We start from the raw sequence: 25272 nt of genomic DNA on the forward strand, positions 1-25272 counted from the left end.
AGGTCTAGTGCAGGATTCAATAACTTGCAGACTGAGGCGGTGGTAAGAAAAGCAAATTCAATATTATTCCGCTCAAGAGGACTAGAATATACAAGCATGACATAATGCTGAGGCTCTATAGAGCTTTTGGAGTAGCAAGTGCAGTTTTGGGTGCCTCATATCAGGATGTGCTGGCATTGGAGAGGGTCCAGAGGTGGTTCATGAGAATGATTCCATGAATGAAAGGGTTAACTTTTGAGGCGTGTTTGATGGCTCAGGGCCTGTACTGCTGGAGCTTTGAAAAATAATGGGACATCACATTAAAACCTAGGCCGAGATGGAGAGGATGTTCCTATACTGGATGAGTCTAGAACCAGAGGGTATATCCTCAGAATTGAGGGATCTTCATTTAGAACCAAGATGAAGAGGAATTTCCTTAGCTAGAGGGTGGTGAATCTGTGGAATTCTTTGCCATGGACAGCTTTGGAGACCAAGTATATTTAAAGCAGAGGTTGCTAGGTTCTTGATTGGTCAGGGCATGAAGGGATACAGGGAGAAGGCAGGAGATTGGAGCTGATCGGCCATGATGAAATAGCACAGTAGATTCAATGTGCCAAATAGCCTAATTCTGCTCCTATATCTTATAGTTTTATGATTTATTCCCTAAAAGGTTAATTTCCAGGTTGAGTCTGTGGTGAGGAAGGCAAATGCAGTGTTACCATTCATGTCAAGAGAACTAGAATATAAAAACAAAGATGTAATGTTGAGATTTTATAAAGCACTGGTGAGGCCTCACTTGGAGCATTCTGAGCAGTTTTGAGCTCCTTAACTTAGAAAGGATATGATGAAACTGCAGAGAGTTCAAAGAAGGTTCACAAAAATGATTCCAGAATTAAATGGGTTATCATATGAAGAGCGTTTGATGGCCCTGGGCCTGTACTCACTAGAATTCAGAAGAATGAGGAGTGACCTCATTGAAACCTATCAAATGGTGAAAGGCCTTGGCGGTGCAGACTCGAGGGGCCAAATGGTCTACTTCTGCACCTATTGTCTATTGTCTATTGCCTTGATGGAGTGGATGTGAAAGAGGGTGTTTCCTGTGGTGGGAGAGTCTAAGACCAGGGGACACAGCCTCAGAATAGAGGGGAGTTCTTTTAGAACAGAGATGAGGAGGAACTTCCTTAGCCAGAGTGTGGGGTGAATCTGTGGAATTCATTGCCACAGGCGGCTTTGGAGACCAATCTTTATGTATACTTATGGCAGAGTTGTTAGATTGTTGATTGGTCAGGGCATAAAGGGATATGGGGGAGAAGGCTGGAGACTGGGGCTGAAGAAAAATCGATCAGCCATGATGAAATGGCAGAGCAGACTCAATGAACAAAATGGCCTAATTCTTGCCATATATATTATAGCCTTATGAAATGGCAGGGCAAACTTGATGGGCTGAATGGCCTCATTCTGCTCCTGTCTTGTGCAGTTGTGCATTTAAAAAGTGAAGATGGTAAATGGGCTGCAAGAGAATGAATAGGTAACAAGTTTTCCCTTTGTGTGTGTGTGTATGCAGAACACAAGTCTGATAAATCAGAAGAAGAAGCTGGAGAACGACATTAACTACCTGAGCACTGAGGTGGAAGAAGCAGTACAAGAATGCCGGAATGCAGAAGAGAAAGCTAAGAAGGCAATAACCGATGTAAGTAGGGAGGCTCAGTGGCTCAGGTTGTTAGTAGTGATCGGTACAATAATGTTAGAATGTTTGAATAATAATAGCAGTCTGATCCTCTGCCCATCACTCATTGGAGTTTAACATATCAGGAGCTGAATTCACTGAGATATACTCAAACATTTGACAGGCTGAACTGAAAGATGGCTTTCTTAAACTGAAAGGTCTAGAGAAGAACTATGGTCTCAGGATCAAGGAATTAGTTGATCTGCCCTGACAGGAAGGAGAATTTTTTTTTAATGTTCTGGGCTGTAAATCTCTAAAATTCTCTGCCCTAGGCAGCACTTGATGCTCTGTCATCAAGAATGTTCAAAGCTGAGATGCAAAAATTTCGGAACCAAGTGATTTAGTTGATATGGCAATATGTTTGGAATGTGAAGACCAGTAAAGTCAGTCGCATGGTGGAGTAAATATGTTCTTATACCTACTTACATCAGTGATCGTTTACTCAAAAACCGGAGGCCCTTGGACAACCAATGAGTTGGAAAATAGAAGAAAATATTGCATGGCAGTGAGAAGCAGGCTGAGTATAATAAACAGACAGGAGATGTTAAAAGGAAAATGAACCGGGCAGAGGAAGGATGAGAAGCAGATGGCAATTACCTAAAAGGATTCAAATACTGTGAGCATGTACTAGAATACAGGTTGTGTGTGAAGGGTGTTACCAGATTGATATAAAGTCAGCAATCTGCACAGCTGATGCACTCAATTGTATTGATCTTTACCAAAAAAGATGCTGCCAAAATCCCAGCAGAGAGAGATGAGGGGTGGCATGAAAATTGGTAAAGCAGCATACTATAAATACTAGCTCTGATTCCTCAATCACCTTATCCTAGATTGTCTATGGCATTTGGAATTTACAGGAATACATTGCATGATGTTGGTAGTGGGTCCATATGAATTTATGGGCAGTGGTAGATGCCAGGATTTGAAGATGTGGATACAATGGTAATGCCATTTATTACCAAGCAGAGCTTAGGGATGTTAACTGCCTGGCACTTTTGTGGCATTAAGGTTTCTTGCCACCAATCAGGAAATTAATTCAGGTCCTGTGCAATCATCTGTAACTATCCCTCTTTGATAAAAGGAAGGTCGATAGTAGTTGAAGACAGTTGGATGTAGGAACTATCCCAGCATGTTCCTGCAGTGATGTTCCAGAACCATCACAGAGTGTTCCTGCAGTGATTTTCCGGTACTATCCAGAACGCTCCTGGAGTGATGTTCCGGAACCATCCCAGAATGCTCCTGCAGTGATGTTCCGGAACTGGAATGAATGGTGTTTAACTACTTTTGTGCACAGTAAGATTATAGTCCCTGGAGAGTTTTCGCTCATTGGCCCCAGCTTCACCAGGTCAACTGCACCTTGCAAATACCTCATTTTTCATATCCCTTTCCCACTTCCTCTCCTGGTTCCATCTGCCTACTACCCACACGTTTCATCCACTGGACCCTGCACTCTCCTCTGGCTCTGGTTGCAACTGCCTTGGTGCTTTTTATATTGGAAACCTTTGTATTCCTGCTCAGCATCTTGTCTTTACCCCCTGCACCCCTCCTGATCATCTATTAACTTCATAGTCTGCCTCAATCTACCATCCACTTTCCTTGCCTTCCAACTACACCCCTTCCCATCCTCTACCTGGCTAAAACAGTCTGACATCCCTAGCCCCTCCTTGGTTCCCCTCGCCACTGGCCCATCTGACCACTCACCCTCTCTTCTATTCTGGCTTCCTCCCCACTCTACCCTCAGACCTGATGCAGGGTTTCAACCAGAAACATTGACAATTCTTTTACCCACGGACACTGCTCAACCTGCAGAGTTCCTCCAAAAGGACACTGAATGGAAGTCGGCTGTGAAGGATCATCTTTATTTTAGTTAGTGAGCAGAATTAATACCTTAAAAAAAGTTGAATAGAGAACAGGGCTACAGGCAAAACACATAGGAATGGAGCAAATGGGATTGATGACCACCTTCTGTGTCCTTATAGTTCGAGGAACTGTTTTTCAAATGATGATGAGTGCAATTTGAATTTTGAAAACGGGATCCATAGAGCAGAGCCAAAGCCAGCCGCCTATTTACAGATCAGCTCAAATCACCAAATTGTTCAGTAGAACTTGGATTATATGAGCTGACTTACAATATCTGCATCTCAAAGGTTCTGTTTACTAATGTATACGCATGGTATTAACAGCAATTCAAGTGCATGTACACATGGTACAGACACAACCTCCATAACAACCAGGGTGTCAGAACTACAGCGTTTTGCTTACGAGCAGGTTTGAGGATTACAACTGATCAGTTGTCATGGTTTGCAGGCTGCGATGATGGCTGAGGAACTGAAGAAAGAGCAGGACACAAGTGCACATCTGGAAAGGATGAAAAAGAACATGGAGCAGACAACCAAAGATTTGCAGCTACGGCTGAATGAAGCTGAACAGATTGCACTGAAAGGAGGCAAGAAACACATACAAAAACTTGAAACCAGGGTAAGTGACACTAGAACATCAAATATTAGAGCACAGTACAGGCCCTTCTACACAATAGTGTTCCAACCTTTTAACCCACTCTGACTTTCCTCTCTCACAGAACCCTCCATATTTCTTTCATCCATTTCATCCTATCTAATAATTTCTTAAATGTCCCTAATGTATCTGCCTCTACCATTACACCTGGCAGTGTGTTCCATGTCCCCAACTTTGAATTGAGTCAACTTTATTACTTACATCCTTCACATACATGAGTAAAAACCTTTAAATTATGTCTGTCTAAATGTGCAATGTGAAATTTATAGTAATTTGTAATAAATAGTATGTACAATGGGACAATCAATATAACATAGAAATACAATTTCTATGAATTAATCAGTCTGACGGCCTTGTGGAAGAAGCTGTCCCAGAGCCTGTTGGTCCTGGCTGTTTTGCTGAGGTAGCAATTGGAACAATTTGTGGTTGGGGTGATTCAGATCCCTGACGATCCTTTGGGCCCTTTGAGAAGAGCCATCTAGCTGCATGTATGCCCTGATAAGACCAAAAGATATCGGAGATATGGCCATTTAGCCCATCGAGCCTGCTTTGCTGTTCCATCATGGCTGATCCCGGATACCACACAACCCCCATACACCTGCCTTTTTGCAATATCCTTTGGTGTCCTGACCAATCAGGAAACTATCAACTTCTGCCTTAAATGTACACATGGTCTTAGCCTCCACTGCAGTCTGTGGCAGAGCATTCCATAAACTTACTACTGTTTGCCTAAAAAAAATTCCTCCTTACCTCTGTTCTAAAGGGCTGCCCCTCAATTTTGAGGCTGTGCTCTCTAGTTATGGATACACCTGCCATGGGCAACTTCCTTTCCACATCTGCCCTATCTAGTCCTTTCAACATTCGGTAGGTTTCAATAAGATCCCCTGGTATTCTTTTAAATTCCATTCAGTACAGATCCAAAGCTGCCAAACACTCCTCATCTGTTAATCCCTTTGTTCCCAGAATTAACCCCGTAAAGCCTCTCTGGACTCTCTTCAATGACAACACATCCTTTCTGAGATATGGGACCCAGAACTGTTGACAATACTCCAAGTGCAGCCTGACTAGTGTCTTATAAAGCATCAGCATTATCTCCTTGCTTTTATATTCTATTCCCCTTGAAATAAATGCCAACATTGCATTTCACTTCTTCACCACAGACTCAACCTGTAAATTAACCTTCTGGGAGTCTTTCACGAGGACTTCCAAGACCCTCTGTACCTCTGATGTTTGAACCTTCTCCTCATTTAGATAACAGTCTGCACTATTGTTTCTTTTGCCAAAATGCATTATCGTACATTTCCCAACACTGTATTCCATCTGCCACTTTATTGGCCATTCTCTCAATTGTCTAAGTCCTGCTGCAATCGCATTGATTCCTCAGCACTACCTACCCCTCCAACTATCATCCACAAACTTTGCCACAAAGCCATCAATTCCATTATCCAAATCATAGACAATCAATGTGAAAAGTAGTGGTCCTAATACTGACCCCTGAGAACTCCACTAGTCACTGACAGCCAGCCAGAAAAGGCCCCCTTTATTCCCACTCACTGCCTCCTGCCTGTCAGTCATTCCTCTATCCATGCTAGTATCTTTCCTGTAACACTATAGGATTTCATCTTGTTAAGCAGCCTCGTGTGGCACCTTATCAAAAGCATTTTGAAAATCCAAGTAAATGACTTCTGCTGCCTCTCCTTTGTCCACCCCTGCTAGTTACTTACTCAAAGAACTCTTAACAGATCTATCAGGCAAGATTTTTCCTTTATAGAAACCATGCTGACTTTGACTTATTTTATCATTAGTCTCCAAGTAGGCTGAAACCTCATCCTTAATAATAGACTCCAACACTTTCCCAACCACTGAGGTTAGGCTAACTGGCCTATAATTTCCTTCCTTTTGCCTTCCTCCCTTTGTAAAGAGCAGTGTGACATTTGCAATCTTCCAGTCCTCCAGGACCATGCCAGAATCAAGTAATTGTTTCAAGACCAATGCTTCTGTTATCTCTTCAGCAACCTTTCTCTGGACCAGTCCGATTTCATATAAAAGCAAGGAGACAATGCTGAGGCTTTATAAGACACTAGTCAGGCCACACTTGGAGTACTGTCAACAATTCAGAACCATATCTAAGAATGAATGCAGGGGGGATCTCATTGAAGCCTACTGAATGTTGAAAGGACTAGATATGGTGGATGTGGAAAGGTTGTTTCCTATGGTGGGGGTGTCCAGAACCAGAGGCCTCCATCTCACAACCTCAAAATTGATGGGTGACCCTTTAGAACAGAGGTAATGAGGATTTTTTTTGGACCTAGAATCTGTGAATCTGTGAAATGCTCTCCCATAGATTGCAGAGGAGGCCAAGTCTGTGTATATATTTGAAGTGGAAATTGATAGTTTCCTGATTGGTCAGGGCTTCAAAGGATATGGCAAGAAGGTAGGTGTATGGGGTTGAGTAGGATCCAAGAGCAAACATAATGGGCTGAATGGCCTAATTCGGCTCCTATGTCTTATGGTCTAACACGGAACAATGCTAGGGATTTTCTGAAACCAGTGATTTACTTGGTATCCATTCACCTACCAGTAACCTAGCAATGAGTTAGCAAACAGAAGGAATTTGCCTTAAAGGCAGTAGCAGAAGTATATCTGAGAGCTTGTTATTAGCCAATGCAGATACTCTGTTGGTGATTCAATTAGATTTGCTGAGATGTAATATCCCTCCCATTGTGGTCCAAAGGACATGTGCTCTTCATAGGAACACACGCAATGCTGGAGGAGATCAGCAGGCCATGCATTGCCTATGGAAAAGAGTACAGTCAACGCTTCGGGCCAAAATGCTTCAGCAGTTTTGTCAGTCTGAACTTAATGGTTGGGAAGATGTTGGAGTCGATTATTAAAGATGAGGTCTCCATGTAGTTGAAGGCATATGATAAGATAGACCATAGTCAGCATGGTTTCCTCAAGGGAAAATCTTGCTTGAAAAATTTGTTGGAATTCTTTGAAGAAATAACAAGCAACATAGACAAAGGAGAATCAGCTGATGTTGTATACTTGGATTTTTAGAAGGCCTTTGACAAGGTATAAGACTGCTTAACAAGCTATGAGCCCATGATATTACAGGGAAGATTCTCGCATGGATGAAGCAGTGGTTGATTGGCAGGAGGCAAAGAGTCGGGACAAAGGGAGCCTTTTCTGACTGGCTGCCAGTGACTAGTGGTGTTCCACAGGGGTCTGTGTTGGGACTGATTATTTTTATGCTAAGTATCAGTGATTTGGATGATGGAATTGATGGCTTTGTTGCAAAGTTTGCAGATGATACAAAGATAGGTGGAGGGGTAGGCAGTTTTGAGGAAGTAGAGAGGCTATGGAAGGGTTTAGACAGATTAGGAGTATGGGCAAAGAAATAACAAATGGAATATTGTGTTGGGAGGTGTTTGGTCACGCACTTTGGTAGAAGAAATAAAAGGGTCGCCTATTTTCTAAATGGAGAGAAAATACAAAAAACTGAGGCTGCAAAGGGTCTTGGTTCCACACGGTAGGCTTACTCAGAAAGTCAGAAGCCATGGGATCTAGGGAAGTTTGGCCACGTGGATTCAGAATTGGCTTGCCTGCAGAAAGCAGAGGGTCGTGGTGGAGAGAGTACATTTGGATTGGAGGGTTGTGACTAGTGGTGTCCCACAAGGATCAGTTCTGGAACCTCTACTTTTCGTAATTTTTATTAATGACCTGAATGTGGGGGTAGAAGGGTGGGTTGGCAAGTTTGCAGATGACACAAAGATTGGTGGTGTTGTGGATAGTGTAGAGGATTGTCGAAGATTGCAGAGGGACGTTGATAGGATGCAGAAATGGGCTGAGAAGTGGCAGATAGAGTTCAACCCGGAGAAGTGTGAGGTGATACACTTTGGAAGGACAAACTCCAAGGCAGAGTATAAAGTAAATGGCAGGATACTTGGTAGTGTGGAAGGGCAGAGCGATCTGGGGGTACATGTCCACAGATCCCTGAAAGTTGCCTCACAGGTAGATAGGGTAGTTAAGAAAGTTTATGGGGTGTTAGCTTTCATAAGTCGAGGGATAGAGTTTAAGAGTCGCGAGGTAATGATGCAGCTCTATAAAACTCTAGTTAGGCCACACTTGGAGTACTGTGTCCAGTTCTGGTCGCCTCACTATAGGAAGGATGTGGAAGCATTGGAAAGGGTACAGAGGAGATTTACCAGGATGCTGCCTGGTTTAGAGAGTATGGATTATGATCAGCGATTAAGGGAGCTAGGGCTTTACTCTTTGGAGAGAAGGAGGATGAGAGGAGTCATGATAGAGGTGTACAAGATATTAAGAGGAATAGACAGAGTGGACAGCCAGTGCCTCTTCCCCAGGGCACCACTGCTCAGTACAAGAGGACATGGCTTTAAGGTAAGGGGTGGGAAGTTCAAGTGGGATATTAGAGGAAGGTTTTTCACTCAGAGAGTGGTTGGTGCGTGGAATGCACTGCCTGAGTCAGTGGTAGAGGCAGATACACTAGTGAAATTTAAGGGACTACTAGACAGGTATATGGAGGAATTTAAGGTGGGGGTTTATATGGGAGGCAGGGTTTAAGGGTCAGCACAACATTGTGGGACAAAAGGCCTGTACTGTGCTGTACTATTCTATATGTTCTGTGTTAAAGGTTAATTTGCAAGTTGAGCCTGTTGTGAGGAAGCAAGTGCAATGTTAGCATTCATTTCAAGAGGATGGAATAGAAAAGCAAGGATGTAACATTGAGAATTTATAATGCACTGGTGAAGCCTTCTTTGCAGTATTGTGAAGAGTTTTGGGCCCCTTATCTTAGAAAGGATGTGCTGAAACTGGAGAAGGTTCATGAAAGTGATTCCAAGATTGAATGGCTTGTTGGTGTTTGGTGGCTCTGGGCCAGTATCCACTGGAATTCAGAAGAAAGGCGGTGACCTCACTGAAACCTATTGAATGGTTAAAGGCCTTGATAGAGTGGATGTGGAGAGGGTGTTTCCTATGGTGGGAGAGTCCAAGACCAGAGAACAGCCTCAGAATTTTAGAATGGAGATGAGGAGGAATTTCTTTAGCCTGCGAGTGGTGAATTTGTGGAACTCTTTGCCACAAGCAGCTGTGGAGGTCATGTATATTTAAGGCAGAGGCCGATCGATTTTTGATTGTCCGGTGCACGAAGGGAAACGGAGTGAAGGCAGGATATTGGGGCTGAGAGAAAAGCCAGAGAAGTCACAATGGGCCAAATAGCCTAATTCTGCTGCTATATCTTATTGTCTTATGGTCTTATTTACATCTTTCCTGTGGGTAGATAACCAAAACTGCACACACTACTTAAAATTACACCTCACCAATATCTATATAACTTCAACATAACCTCCTATTTCCTGTACTCAATGCTCTGATTTATGAAGGCCAATGAGCCAACAGCTTTCTTTATGACCCTATCCTGCGATGCCACTTTCGATGACTGTGGACCTGTATTCCCAGATCCCCTTGTAACACCACACTCCTCAGTGCATTATCATTCACTGTGTTAGACCCACTCTGACTGGTCCTAGCAAATTGCAACACCCCACACTTGCCTGCAGTAAATTCCATCTGTATTTTTCAGCCCATCTTTCCAGTTGGTCCAAATCCTTGTGCAAGCCATAATAGTCTTCCTCACTGTCCACCACACCCCTTATCTTGGTGTCATTCACAAATTTGCTGATCTGGTTAACCACATTATCATTCAGATCATTGATATAGAAGATGAACACTGATACCTGCGTCACTCCACTAGTCATAGGCCTCCCGTCACAGAGGAAACCATCTACTACCAGTCTCTCGCTTCTCCCAGAAAGCTAATGTCTAATCCAATTTACTACATCATCTTGAAAGCTGAGCAAATAAACCTTCTTAACTAACCTTTCGTGTGGGACCTTATCAAATTCCTTGCTAAAGTCCATTAAGAAAACATCCATTGCTATGCCTTCATCCACTTTCCTGGTAACTTCCTTTGAAAAACTATAAGATTGTTTAGACATGACCTACCACACACAAGGCTATGCTGAAGATCCCTAATCAGTCCATGTCTATGCAAATCTATCCGATCCCTTAGAATGTCTTCCGATAACTTTCTCACAACTGGTGTCAGACTCACCGGCTACAATTTCCTATGTTTAGAGCCTTTCTTAAACAGTGGAACAATCCTCCAATCCTCTGGTACCTCTCCTGTTGCTAAGGCTCCATCACCTCTGCATGAAGAAAATTTTCCTACTTGTTGTAAACTCCCTGAGAGGAAGGATTTCTGCTGAGTCCTGCAAACCAATGATTCTCTTTCTTTTAAACTCTCAATAATGAAGGCCAAGTCTTTTCATTGCTCCCTGTTTTCCAAACACAAATGTAAATAATTATTTTCCAATTACTTACACAAAATTGATTGTTCCATTTTTTTGTAGAGTTGTAGAACACTAGAGCACAGAAACAGGCCCTTTGGCCCATCAAGTCTATGCCAAACTGTTTTTCTGCCTAGTCCAATCAACCTGCACATGGACTATAGCCCTCCATGGTCCTCCCATCCACATACTTGTCCAAATTGAAGAAAATTTGAATTACTCATTCCTCGGCTCAGTGCCTTTTATATTAGAAAAGAAGAATACAGCTTGTTTTGATAAATGTTAAGTTGGTTAATGTGTTTATTATTGTCACATGTACTGAGGTACAGTGAAACTGCTTTATATGCATCTGTACACATCATTTCATCATCACTGCACTAAGATAGTGCAAGGTAAAGCAATAACAATGCAGAATAAAATGTTATGGAGAAAATGCAGTGCAGGCAGAGAGTAAGGTGCAAACTGTAACGAGGTAGAATAGGAGGCTAAGAGTCCATCTTATCATACTAGTGAACCATTCAGTCATTAACAGCAGGATAGTAGCTGTCCGTGAGCCAGGTGGGACATGCTTTTGAGCTGTTGTATCTGCTGCCCAGTGGGAGAGGGGAGAGGAGAGAATGTCTGGGTGGTTGGGGGTCTTTGATGATGCTGGCTGCTTATTGAGGCAACAAATGTAGACAGAAGCTGGTTTCCCTGATGTCTGAGCTAGCTGGAAAGATGATTAAAACTGAGTACAGCCATTTCAGTGACATATTACTCATTTCCTTTATTTACTAGGTGAGGGAGCTGGAATCTGAGCTGGAGTCCGAGCAGAGGAAGAATGCAGAGTCATTGAAAGGCCTGCGGAAGTATGAGAGACGGATCAAAGAACTGACCTACCAGGTACAGTAGCAGAGGAGCTGGTGACATGCTGCTGTATAATGCCAAACATTCACTAACCTCTCCCACTTTTTGCCGTAGTTCCTGCCTCACAGAAGAACTAGACTGGCTAATTAGCACAAGCTTATTCTGCCTTTCAGTGATCTATGGCCTAAATACATACTATCTTTTCCCAGTGTACCTCTGATCATAATCGACCTCTCAATTATCAACTGATCTTACATCATCTGCTGTTTGAAGACATGTTTCAAATTTTGACATAGAGAGAGGGTGTTCCCAATGCTTCCTGGCTGCATATACATATATATCGAGAGGGGGTGGTTAGAATTGAATTGAATTTACTTTATTTCTTACATCCTTCACATACATGAGTAAAAAATCTTTATGTTACGTCTCTGTCTAAATATGCAACGTGCAATCATAGTAATTTACAATGAATAGAACAGTCAATGTAATATAGAGTACACTCAAATCAGCGTGAGTTCATCAGTCTGACAGCCTGGTGGAAGAAGCTGTCCCGAAGCCTGTTGGTCCTGTCTTTTATGCTGCGGTACCGTTTCCTGGATGGTAGCAGCTGGAACTGTTAGTGTTTGGGGTGACTCGAGTCCCCAATGATCCTTTGGGCCGTTTTTCCACGCCTGTCTTTGTAAAAGTCCTGAATCATGGGAAGTTCACAACTACAGATGCGCTGGGCTGTCTGCACCACTCTCTGCAGAATACTGCAATTCCCATACCAGGCAGTGATGCAGCCAGTCAGGATGCTCTCAATTGTGCCCCTATAGAAAGTTCTTAGGATTTGGGGGACCCATACCAAACTTCTTCAACTGTCTGAGGTGAAAGAGGCACTATTGTGCCTTTTTCACTACACAGCCAGTGTGTACAGACCACGAGAGGTCCTCAGTGATGTGGATGCCGGGGAACTTACAGCTGTTCACCTTCTCAACTGCAGATCCATAATTATCAATAGGGGTTACCCTGTCTCCATTCCTCCTGTAGTCCACAACCAGCTCCTTTGTTTTTGCAACATTGAGGGAGAGATTGTTTTCTTGACACCACTATGTCAGGGTGATGACTTCCCTGTAGGCCACCTTGTTATTGTCTGAGATTAGACCAATCAATGTAAAGTCATTGGCAAATTTAAATAGCAGATTGGAGCTGTGGGTGGCAATTCAGTCATGAGTATACAGGGAGTAAAGGAGGGAGCCCTGAGGGGCTCCTGTATTGAGAGTCAGAGGGGTGGAGGTGAGGGAGCCCATTCTTACTACCTCTGGCGATCTGACTGGAAGTCCAGGATCCAGCTGCACAAGGCAGGGTCAAGGCCAAGGTCTCTGAGCTTCTTGTCGAGCCTGGATGGAACTGTGGTGTTGATTGCTGAACTGTAATCCAAGAACAGCATTCTCACATAAGCATCCTTCTCCAGATGTGTAAGGATCTGTAGAGCAGTGACTATTGCGTCATCTGTTGATTGGTTGTGTTGGTAAATGAATTGTGGGGGGTCCAGTTTGGGTGGTAGCAGATGTAATCCTTGACCAGCCTCTCAAAGCATTTGCTTATTATTGAGGTGAGTGCGACAGGACACCAATCATTCAGGCATGTTATCTAGGTCTTTTTTTGGTACAGGGACAATGGTGGATAATTTGAAGCAAGAGGGCATTCTATACTGGGAGAGGGAGAGATTAAAAATGTCAGTAAGCACACCTGCCAGTAGTGCTGCGCACATCCTGAGTACAGTACTCTCCCTGGGATGCGACCGTCCACTCATCTGTGTACGTCAGCCTCAGGTGACCAGGCTGTAGCAGTGGCTTTCCTCAGAGGCTCAGAGTTAGCGACATTGAACTGAGCGTAAAAGTGATTGAGTTCATCTGGGAGAGAGGCTGCGACGTTAGCGGCACCACTACATTTGGCTTCGAAGTCTGCGATGGTATGCAACCCTCGCTATAAGTCACACGTGCTATTCATCATGAATCTTGACTCAGTCTTGCCCGTGTTGTTGTTTTGCAGCCTCAATAGCTTTGCGCAGATCGTAGCTGCTTTTCTTGAGTTCCTGCTGATTGCTGGCAGCGTAAGGTCTGTGTTGTATGGTAAGTGCTGCTCACACGGAACTATTGATCCAGGGTTTCTGGTTCGGGAAGACCCTGACCAACTTCTAGGGGACAACATCGTTGATGCACTTCTGGATGAAGCACGTGACTCCATCAGTGAACTCGGAGACATCCTCATTTTGGAAAACATCCCAGTCGACATCATTGAAGCAGTCCTGCAGCATGGAGGCTGATTGCTCAGACCAGCAATGGGCGGTTTTAAATATGGCCACCTCTTGTTTCAGCTTCTGCAAAATCAGGATCGCAGAGTGATCTGATTTTCCAAAAGCTGGGCGAAGGAGAGCTTTGTGAGCATTGCAGAAGGGAGTGTAACAGTGGTCAAGTGTGTTATCTCCACGAGTGCTCATCTGGATGTGCTGACAAAATTTCAGAGAGACTTGCGTCATTGACGCTCAATTAAAGTCACCAGCGATGACGAAGGCAGCCTCTGGGTGTGCAGTCTCCAGTCTGTTGATGGTCTTGTGCAGTTCCTTGAGAGACAGGTCAGTATCAGCCAGAGGCGGAATGTACACTGCTGTGATGATAACAGCCGTGATCTCCCTAGGTAGCCAGTAGGGTCTGCACAGCAGCACCAGGTAATCCAGGTCTGGGGAACAAAACGATTTGAGAGCATGCACATTCTGGGGGTCGCACCAAGCGTGGTTGACAGTGAAGCATACCTCTCCTCCTTTACTCTTCCCAGAGAGGTTTTTTGACCTGTCCACTTCCTGACTGTATATAGAGAGAGGGTGGTTAGAATGTGTCCTGACTGCATATAGAGAGAGTGTGGTTAGAATGCGTATAGAGACCGGGTGGTGGGCGGAAGAGATGGTTGTTGGAATATATCTTTTGGAATAGGGTTTTGAGTGTTCACTTAAGACATGTACACATGTAGTCCTCCTGGAGCCTCTAACACTGGCTGTTAAAACGTCTGCCATGACGTCCTTCTAGGGGAAATATGCTCCCCCTTCCATAATTACCTCAACTCTGGTTAATATAATTATTCCTTAGTAACCCAAGGTTGAGTTCTGGTAGAGTTTGATAAACCAAAAGGAATAATAAGTCTGGTTTGAAGATCAGAAATCTCATCACTGCTCTGGCATTTAGCAGTCTGATATTTTTCAGGTTATCAGTTCTGTGAGTCTGGGTGAAAGGCTGTTTATCTGAAACCTGAAATAACGAGTCTGTGGTGGCCAGTGCTATCATGTTTGCTGTTGTGTGCTGGGGCAGCAGGCTGAGGGTAGCAGACACAAACAGAATCAACAAACTCATTCGTAAGGCCGGTGATGTTGTGGGGATGGAACTGGACTCTCTGACGGTGGTGTCTGAAAAGAGGATGCTGTCCAAGTTGCATGCCATCTTAGACAATGTCTCCCATCCACTCCATAATGTACTGGTTAGGCACAGGAGTGCATTCATCCAGAGACTCATTCCACCGAGATGTAACACTGAGCGTCAAAGGAAGTCATTCCTGCCTGTGGCCATCAAACTTTACAACTCCTCTCTCGGAGTGTCAGACACCCTGAGCCAATAGGCTGGTCCTGGACTTATTTCCACTTGGCATAATTTACTTAGTTAATTATTTATGGTTTTATATTGCTATATTTCTACACTATTCTTGGTTGGTGCGACTGTAACGAAACCCAATTTCCCTCGGGATTAATAAAATAGGTCTGTCTGTCGGTCAATCATTGTTGGCTTTATGAAGGTTTCCAACATTTTCCATTTTTCATTTTGGAATTCTAGCATCTGCTCGGTTTTATATTGTCATATTTTTCTGGCCTCTCAAACCTGCAACGTGTAACAGCTCTATTCAGGAAAACAGAATCACTCCATCAGTCACTGCAGGTTATGCAGTTTATCAGCAATTGCACTTTAGTCCATAGTCCATACTATTTCCAGCATTGGATGGAAAGTTTTAAACATTCATCCATGAAACCTGATTTGGTTTTAACCTGACAATTTTTGCCCAGGGCGAAGAGGACAAGAAGAACATTGTTTGTATGCAAGACCTCATTGACAAACTGCAGCTGAAAGTGAAGAGCTACAAGCGTCAGGCTGAAGAAGCTGTGAGTTGCCTGTACATTGCAAGTTTGCTACATTTATGCACTGTTCAATCAGCTGGATAACAGCACTATGATCTTATTACAGGAGGGAAGTGCCAGCACCAACTTTGCCAAGTTCAGGACTCTGCAGCGTGAACTGGATGATGCTGAGGAACGTGCCGAGATAGCCGAGTCCCAGGTCAACAAGCTCAGAGCTAAATCCAGGGACATCAAGGTATGAAAGGAAACAGGCGGCTTTATCAGAATTATGCTAAAAGTCCAGTTAGTCAGGGCATCAAAGGTTGTGGGGAGAAGGCAGGAGAATGGAGTTGAGAGGGAAAATAAATCAGTCACAATGGTGGAGCAGACACGATGAGACAAATGGCCTACTTTTGCTTCTTTGTCTTATGATCTTATCACAAACATACAGATCTTTTCTTAATCACTCAAAAATATTACTAAGAACAAGGGTTCCAGCACCAATGCTCATGGGATAACACTAATCACAGACTTCCAATCATAAAGATAGTCTTCTACCATCATGCGCTGTCTCTTATTGTGCCAAGCCAATCTTTGATCCAGTTTATGGCCTTGAACTGTATCCCTTTACCCTAATGACCCAGTCTCTTGTGTGGATCTTGACTAAGCCTTTATTAAAATCACATAAATCAGATCTACCACCCTGTTCTCATTGTTACATTTTGGTTCTTGTCAAAGAATTCAGACAACTTGGTCAGACAGGATCTATTCTTGACAAACTATTTAGTGTCTCTGGTCAGTTCCTGCCTTTCCAATGATTACACATCCTCTTCCCTACCACCGTTGTTAGGTTCACGGCTTTGTAGTTATCAGGATTTTCTCTGCTGTCTCGATTGAAAAGAGGGAAGACTTTTGCTAATCTCCAGTCCCTGGATGGTGAAAAGGGAAGAGGAGAAAGGGCATGAATTAGGAGAGACAGGAGGGGCCAGGAAACGTCCTTCACAAGTCTAGTTAAAGAAAACCTATACATGCATCAAGAGCAAGAGGATAACTATGAGTGCAATACTGCATACGTGGACAACAGTTGGCCCTCCTCATCCATGGATTCAACCAACTGCGGATCAGGGAAACCTGGAAGTTCTTTCTTCAGCACTCGTTGTTTGAGCATTCCCTAAACAATTCAGTAAACAATATAGTATAACAACTATTTACATAGAATTTACATTGTATTAGGTACTATAAGTAATCTAGAGATGATTTAAAAGTACAGGCAGTCCCTGAGTTATGAAGGAGTTCCGTTCCTGAGTCTGTCTTTAAGTCAGGTTTGAAGTCGGAACAGGTACATCTGGTATTATTTAGCGTCAGTTAGTCAAATGTTTTTCTTAGTATATAGTATATATTTTACCTTTCTCTGCATATAAAACTTAAGAAACATATGTTTTTCAATAATTAAACCACTGCGTTGCTTAGTAATACTTGTAGCTTTCATTGGGGTAGGGCCTTGCACATGCTCCATTAACAGTCAACAGATCGTTGACTGGCTGTAGCCTAACGCTTTTCCAATGGCATTTCATCTCTTTCTGATCGCTTTATTAATTCCACCTTATTTTCAATCGTGATTGTGATTATTTTCGTGAACAGAAATATTGTGGATTCAGAGCTGCTCCGGGTCCTAAAGACCGCAATGACACAGGTTAAATAAGGGATTTGAGCATCCGCGATTTTTGGTATCCGTGAGGGGTCCCGGAACCAATCCCCGTGGATAAGGAGGGCCAACTGTACTTCTTTCCTGAGCCCTGGCTGTACTCAAAGTACAGTATGGTAAAGGATCAAAGCCCCACTGACATTAATCAACAACTCCATATACAAACTTCTAAGTTGTCACCTACTGGCTGCCTTGATTTAAAGTCCAGAAGTCAGAAAAATAGGAACGTTTGGAGCATTAGAACTCTATTGTTCTGAAGTCAGTCGATAATGCATTATAGGAACTGCTACGACACCATCACCACACCTGTCTGATCCCCACAGCTCTGAGGGGAGGCCACTGATCCCATCAGATCTAGTGTTCTCTAATAATGTGTTTTTCTCTCTTCATCCACCCCTGCCCCATTCAGCATGAAGAATGAAGTTCAGACTGCAAGGATTATCTGACACAGTGCCCTTCTGCTTTCTGTTTCTGTGTAGTTTTAGTGCAGCAAATCCTGTGTGAATAAAGCAAAAGATGATACAGCTCTACCTTGGGACTGATCTTTTTGAATGGTAGGCCTTTGTATACAAACTGTGGTACACTTCTCGACTGGTTAGATTTAAGTACTAACCTTCAGGTCAAAACTGAAATACCAGCACGGCAAGCTGGTGAAGAGGCTGGAGACTTTCTCCATTAATAACAGAGGTAATTAATGCCTTAGTGGTACTCAAGGTGGATAAATTCTTTGACCAGATGGGATATATCCCAGGCTGCCAAGGAAGGCAAGGGAGAGATTGCTGGGGCTCTGGCTGAGAATCTTAAATCTTCATTGGAAACAGATGAGGTATCAAATACAAACATAAGCGATTTTGCAGATGGTAGAAATCAGATGACGGGACGATGGCAAACATGGCACTCTTTTAAAAGAGGAGCCTGGCAACTATGGACCTTTGAGCACAAGATGCTGGAGAATTATTCTGAGGAAGAGGATTAATAATCACTTGGAAAGGCAGAGCATTATCAGACAATCTATAAGAGGAAAGGAGTGGTTGACATTTCTGGATCAGAAACGTCAACAATTTGTTTCTTCTCACAGATGCTCTTCATCTCCTGCTGTTTACCATATACTGTATGTGGGTGATCAGTAAATTCACTGGTTGGCAGAGTTGTAGATAGTGGAAAGTAGTCTGAGGGTGCTGAGACAGATTTATGTGTTGCTGAGATGGGCTGAAAAGCAACAGATGGAATTTAATTCAGATCAACACGAGATGTTGCATTTTGGGAGCACTAGAGACTTGCACATAGACCAGAAATGATTTGGGGAGTATGGAGGAGCAAGGGGACATTGGAAAACAGGTCCATAGATCCTGGAAGGAGGTAGCACAGATGGAAAACATGTTTAGGAAGGTAAATGGGATCCAGACCTTCCTTAATCAGGACAACGACCACAGAGTTGAGGTCTTGTTCCTGCTTTAGAAAACATCAGTCAGATATCAGCTGGAATACTGTATGCATTTCTGGTCACTAAAATAGGATCTGGTCACTAAAAGGATGTGATCGTGATGGAGAGGGTTCAGAGCAGATTTGCCTTGACATCAGTAATAAGCAGAAGCTTTTAAGAGTTTAAATGTGTTCTCTCAATCTCCTGGTGGAGGTTTTTAAGAAAACATGATTGAGAGATATAAAGTGACGAGGGGTACAGGTGGGTAGACTGGAAGAAATTTTTCCCATAGACATAGATAAAACGAGAGGACATAAATTAGGATAATGAGAAGACATTTAAAGCGGATATGAGATGGACTTTCACTGAGAGAGAGTTAAGTATTTGGAATGTACTGCCAGACAGAGTGGTTGAAGCTAGCTCACTGACAGTATTTAATTTCTAGATGAGCACTTGAATCGTTTAGAACTAAAGGACTGTGTGCTGGGTGAGGAAATTATTACAGAAAGGTGGTCAGTTGGGCTATCTCAATGCTATACAATTCTATGCACTGCATAATCCTTGTCTTGCCTTTCTTAAGAGGTCCCAGAGTGAAGCCACACTGATCTGGGCTGAAGGGATTGAGATCTAGAATCATTCCCACCGACTGCGAAAGGGGTGATGCCCTTTCAGTGTGCAGGACTTGGGACTGGGGAAAAGGACTAAATCTAAAGCAGCCCCCGAAACTCACCCCTCACAGACCCACAGTTTAAGAATAAGGGGTAGGCCATTTAGAACTGAGATGCGGAAAAACTTTTTCACTGAGTGGTGGATATGTGGTATGCTCTGCCCTAGAAGGCAGTGGAGGCCAAGTCTCTGGATGCATTCAAGAGAGAGTTAGATAGAGCTCTTATAGATAGCGGAGTCAAGGGATATGGGGAGAGGGTAGGAACGAGGTACTGATTGTGTATGATCAGCCACGATCACAGTGAATAGTAGTGCTGGCTAGAAGGGCCGAATGGCCTACTCCTGCACCTATTGTCTATCATACATAAAATGCACAGATCCCATCAGTCAGTGACTCACTGGCAAGAGTGTTCATCGCATCCCCTTTCACTGTCTACAAAGCAAATACACGTGGGCTTGCCAAGTGTCTGAAGCTGATCCTCTGAAGCCACGGTACAGATGGATTATGGTAGAGGTCACAGTAACATGTACTCAGCAAGTTTCAAAGCCCCTTCACATTGACCAGTGGAATGGACATTTTAAACAACATCAAGGTAGTTTATCATTAGCTCGCATGTCTAATCAGTATCCAAACAACACAACTGAAGGCGGCAAGGGTGGGGCGGAGGGGAGTAGTAATGCAGGGGGATTCTTTGAGAGAAACGGAGAGGCACTTCTGTCAAAACAAAATCCCAGCCTGGACTTGGCTTACAGGTGAAAGGCTTAGGGATGACTCAGATTAAGAATGGAACATTTTGAAAGGAGAGGGGTGAGGGAATTGCTAGAGTAGTGCACATTGGTACTAAAAACATAGATGCAAAGAGGGATAAGGGCTGCTTGGGAGGATTTATACTAATTTGGCAGGGAGATGGGAACCAGAGTGGCGTTTGGGTTTCAAACAGAGGCATTGTGCCGTGAAACTGCTAACAAGAAGGGGCTGATAATAGGGCAAAACTGCAGTCAACAGCATGAGTTGTAATGTAAAAGGCAGACAAAGTCAAAAGGGGTGAATAGAGGACTGAAGATGTTATATTTGAATGCGCACAGTATACAGAATAAGGATCCCCTACAATTCACCTACCAACACCACCGATCAATAGCTGATGCAATAGCCATGGCTCTACACACCTGAACAGGGGGGATGCTTATGTGAGAATGTTGTTCTTGCACTACAGTTCAGCATTCATATAACCATATAACAATTACAGCACGGAAACAGGCCATCTCGGCCCTTCTAGTCCGTGCCGAACGCTTACTCTCACCTAGTCCCACTGACCCGCACTCAGCCCATAACCCTCCATTCCTTTCCTATCCATATACCTATCCAACCTATCCATTCAACACCATAATTCCCTCCAGGATCGACAAGAAGCTCAGAAACCTTGGCCTTCACCCTGCCTTGTGCAGCTGGACCCTGGACTTCTTGTCAAATCGCCGACAGGTGGTAAGAGTGGGCTCCCTCACATCTGACCTTCTGATCCTCAACACAAGAGCCCCTCTGGGCTGTGTCCTACGCCTCCTCCTTCACTCTCTCTACACCACTGATTCTGTTGCCATCCACAGCTCCAATCTGCTAATTAAATTTGCTGATGATACTGCATTGATTGGCCTTATCTCAAATAATAACAAGGCAACCTACAGAGAAGAAGTCATCACCCTGATACAGTGGTGTCAAGAAAACAACCTCTCCCTCAATGTCGCCAAAACAAAGCAGCTGGTTGTGGACTACAGGAGGAATAGAGACAGGCTAACCCCTATTGACATCAATGGATCTGGGGTTGAGACGATGAACAGCTTTAAGTTCCTCAGCATCCACATCACCGAGGACCTCACTTGGTCTGTACATACCGACTGTGTGGTGAAAAAGGCACAACAACGCCTCTTACACCTCAGAAGGTTGAGCAAGTATGGTATGGGCCCCCAAATCCTAAGAACATTCTACAGGGGCACAATTGAGAGCATCCTGACTGGTTGCATCACTGCCTGGTATGGGAACTGTACTTTGCAGGACTCTGCAGAGTGGTCCAGACAGCCCAGCACATCTATAGATGTTGAACTTCCCACTATTCAGGACATTTACAAAGACAGATGTGTTAAAAGGGCACGAAGGATCATTGGGGACCCAAGTCACCCCAATCACAAACTGTTCCAGCTTCTACCATCTGGGAAATGGAACTGCAGCATAAAAGCCAGGACCAACAGGCTCCAGGACAGCTTCTTCCACCAGGCCATCAGACTGATTAATTCACGCTGACACAATTGTCTTTCTAAGGTATATTGATTGTCCTGTTGTATATCTTACTTTACATATTTATTACAAATGATTATAAATTATACATTGCACATAATGTAAAGATTTTTACCCCATGTACGTGAAGGATATAAGAAATAAAATCAATTCAATTCAATAAGGTTGATGCACAGTTACAGATTGGCATGTATGATGTTGTAGGCATTACTAAATCATGGCTGATAGAAGACTATAGCTGGGAGCTTAATGTCCAAGGATACACATTGTATTGAAAGGATAGGCAGGTGGGCAGAGGGGTGGCATGGCTGTGTTCATAAAAAATGAAATCAAATCATTAGAAAGAGTTGACACAGGGTCAGTAAGTGTAGAATCATTATGGGTAGAGTTAAGGAACTGCACAGGGAAAATGACCCTGGTGTGAATTACTTAGAGACCCCCCCTCCCAAACAGCAGTAAAGATTAGTCTGCATGTTACAAAGGGAGATAGAAAATGCATGTCAAAAGGGCAATGCTACAGTAGTCATGGGGGATTTCAGTATGCAGGTAGATTGGGAAAATCATTTCGGTGCTGGATCCCATGAGGATGAACTTCTAGAATACTGATATGATGGCTTTTTAGAGGAGCTTGTGTTTGAGCCCTTCAGGGATCAGCTATTCTGGATTGGGTATTGTGCAATGAACTGGAACTCTTTAGAGCTTAAGGTAAAGGAACCCTTAAGACCCAGCGATCACAATATGATAGAATTCACCCTGCAACTTGAGAAGAAGCTAAAGTCAGAAGCATTAGTGTTACAGCAGAGTAAATGGAATTCCAGAAACATGAGAGAGGAGTTGGCCAAAACTGACTGGATAAGAATACAGGCAGGGATGACAGCAGAGTGGCAATGGCTGAAATTTCTGGGACCAATTCTGAAGGCACAGGACATGTACACCACAAAGAGGACGAAGTATTCTAAAGGCAAGATGTCACAACTGTGGCTGACAAGAAGTCAAAGCCAACATAACAGCCAAAGAGAGGTTAAATAATAGTGCAAAAATTAGTGGGAAGTTAGAGGATTGGGAAGCTTTTAAAAACCAACAGAAGGCAACTAAAAGAGTCATAAAGAAGGAAAAGATGGATATGAAGGTAGAAACAGAAAACCTAAAGCACAATACGGGCCCTTTGGCACACAAAACTGTGCCGAACATGTCCTTACCTTAGAAATTACCCAGGGTTACCCACAGCCCTTAATTTTTCTAAGCTCCATGTACCTATCCAGGAATCTCTTAAAAAACCCTATCATATCAGCCTCCACTACTGTCACTGGCAGCCTATTCCACATAGTCACCACTCAGTGTAAAAAACTTTGTACTGTGTCATGTAACACCATGGTCTTGAAAAATGTTATTTCATTTTTACTATGTACTGTACCAGCAGTTATGGTCAAAATGACAATAAAAGTGACTTGACGACTTGAACTCCATCTGCCACTTCTCAGCCCAGTTTTGCATCCTATCAATGTCCATCCCACTGTAACCTCTGACAGCCCTCCACACTATCCACAACACCCCCAACCTTTGTGTCATCAGCAAATTTACTAACCCATCCCTCCACTTCCTCATCCAGGTCATTTATAAAATTCACGAAGAGTATGGGTCCCAGAACAGATCCCTGAGGCACACCACTGGTGACCGACCTCCATGCAGAAGATGACCCATCTACAACCACTCTGCCTTCTGTGGCAAGTCATTTCTGGATCCACAAAACAATGTCCTCTTGGATCCCATGCCTCCTTACTTTCTCAATGTCTTGGATGGGGTACCTTATCAAATGCCTTGCTGAAATCCATATACACTACATCTACTGCTCTACCTTCATCAATGTGTTTAATCATATCCACAAAAAATTTGATCAGGCTCGTAAGGCACGACCTGTCTTTGATAAAGCCATGCTGACTATTCCTAATCATATTATGCCTCTCCAAATGTTCATAAATTCTGCCTCTCAGGGTCTTCTCCATCAACTTACCAACCACTGAAGTAAGACTCACAGGTCTATAATTTCCTGACCAGTCGAAAGTCATCGAGCTGCATCTCCCATTCCCTAACGCAGTCCCTAAGTAGTTGCTGCTCGACGCACCTGGCACAGATGTGGCCGGCCAGGAGTCTCCAGGACTTCCCACATCTGACACTGAGCACAGAACACCAGCCTCACACACATACTTTCTGTCTGTATTCTACACAAGTAATGCACTTCGCCTCGACCCTTTATTGCTGAAGCCCTGTTGAGCCAAAGCCTTCCTACTCTGCCTCACTCTACTACAATGCCCGCTCTATAAAGCTGTCTCCTTTTAAACTCTTCTCACTGTTCTACCTGGCTGACATCTACACGCTTGCACAGTCATGCCCCAATAAGCTAAGCTATCCAATAATATTAAAGAGGATACCAGAAGTTTTTTCAGATACATAAAGTGTAAAAGAGAGGTTTGAGTAGATGCTGGAGCTGTAATAATAGAGTGCAAGGAAATGGCAGACAAACTGAACAAGTATTTTAGACCATAAGACATAGGAGCTGAATTAGGCCATTCAGCTCATTGAGTCTGCTCTGTCATTCCATAATGACTGATCTCAGATCCCACTCAACTCCATACACCTGCCTTCTCGCCATGACCTTTGATGCCCTGACTGATCAGGAAACTATTAACTTCTGCTTTAAATATACCCATGGACTTGGCCTCCACTGCAGTCTGTGGCAGAGCATTCCACAGATTCACTACCCTTTGGCTAAAAAAAATCCTCCTTAACTATGTTCTAAAAGGTCACCCCTCAATTTTGAGACTGTGCCTTCTAGTTCTGCATACCCCCATCAGAGAAAACATCCTCTTCACATCCACCCTATCTAGTCCTTTCAACATTCGATAGGTTTACATCAGTCTTCACAATAGACAACACTGGCAGTATGGTGGAAGTTCGAGAGTGGCAGAGGTTGGAAGTGTGTGGAGTTGCTACTACTAGGGCCAAAGTTCTTGGGAAACTGAAAGGTCTGAAGGTAGATAAGTCACCTGTACCAGATGATCTACTCCCTAGGGTTTTGAAAGAGGTGGCTGAAGAGATTGTGGAGGCATTAGTAATGACCTTTCAAGGATCACTAGATTCTGGAATGGTTGCAGAGGACTGGAAAATTACAAATATCACGCTACTCTTCAAGAAGGGAGAGAAACAGAAGAAAGGAAACTATAGGCCAGTTAGCATGACCTCAGTGGTTGGGAAGATGTTGGAGTCAATTATTAAGGATGAGGTCTCAGAGTACTTGGAGGCACATTATAAAATAGGACATATTCAGCATGGTTTCCTCAAAGGAAAACCTTGGCTGACAAATCTATTGGAATTCTTTGAAGAAGTAACAAGCAGGATAGACGAAGTGGAATTGGTTGATGTAGTGTACTGTACTCGATTTTCAGAAGGCTTTTGACAAAATGCCACACACAAGGCAGCCCATGGTATTACAGGAATGAGACGAACATGAATAACTAGTGGCTGATAGGCTGGAGGCAAAGAGTGGTTGGCTGCTGGTGATTAGTACATTTCCACAGGGGTCTGTGTTAGGACCGATTCTTTTTACGTTTTCTGTCAAT

General features: G+C 43.5%; 1 protein-coding gene across 1 annotated transcript in view; it reads left to right on the top strand.

The window, feature by feature from the left end:
- The window catches only part of LOC132400034 (myosin-7-like), a 111549-nt gene extending 93742 nt beyond the window's left edge, over positions 1-17807 (top strand). The window contains exons 37-42 of the mRNA XM_059981110.1: positions 1544-1669; positions 4013-4183; positions 11368-11472; positions 15524-15619; positions 15702-15830; positions 17689-17807. Coding sequence (XP_059837093.1) covers positions 1544-1669; positions 4013-4183; positions 11368-11472; positions 15524-15619; positions 15702-15830; positions 17689-17700 — 639 coding nt within the window. The 3' untranslated portion in view covers positions 17701-17807. The remainder of the gene's footprint in view (positions 1-1543; positions 1670-4012; positions 4184-11367; positions 11473-15523; positions 15620-15701; positions 15831-17688) is intronic.
- Positions 17808-25272: the final 7465 nt, after the last annotated feature.

This window comes from Hypanus sabinus, chromosome 9, assembly GCF_030144855.1.
Source record: "Hypanus sabinus isolate sHypSab1 chromosome 9, sHypSab1.hap1, whole genome shotgun sequence".
In the NCBI taxonomy this organism is placed as follows: Eukaryota; Metazoa; Chordata; class Chondrichthyes; order Myliobatiformes; family Dasyatidae; genus Hypanus; species Hypanus sabinus.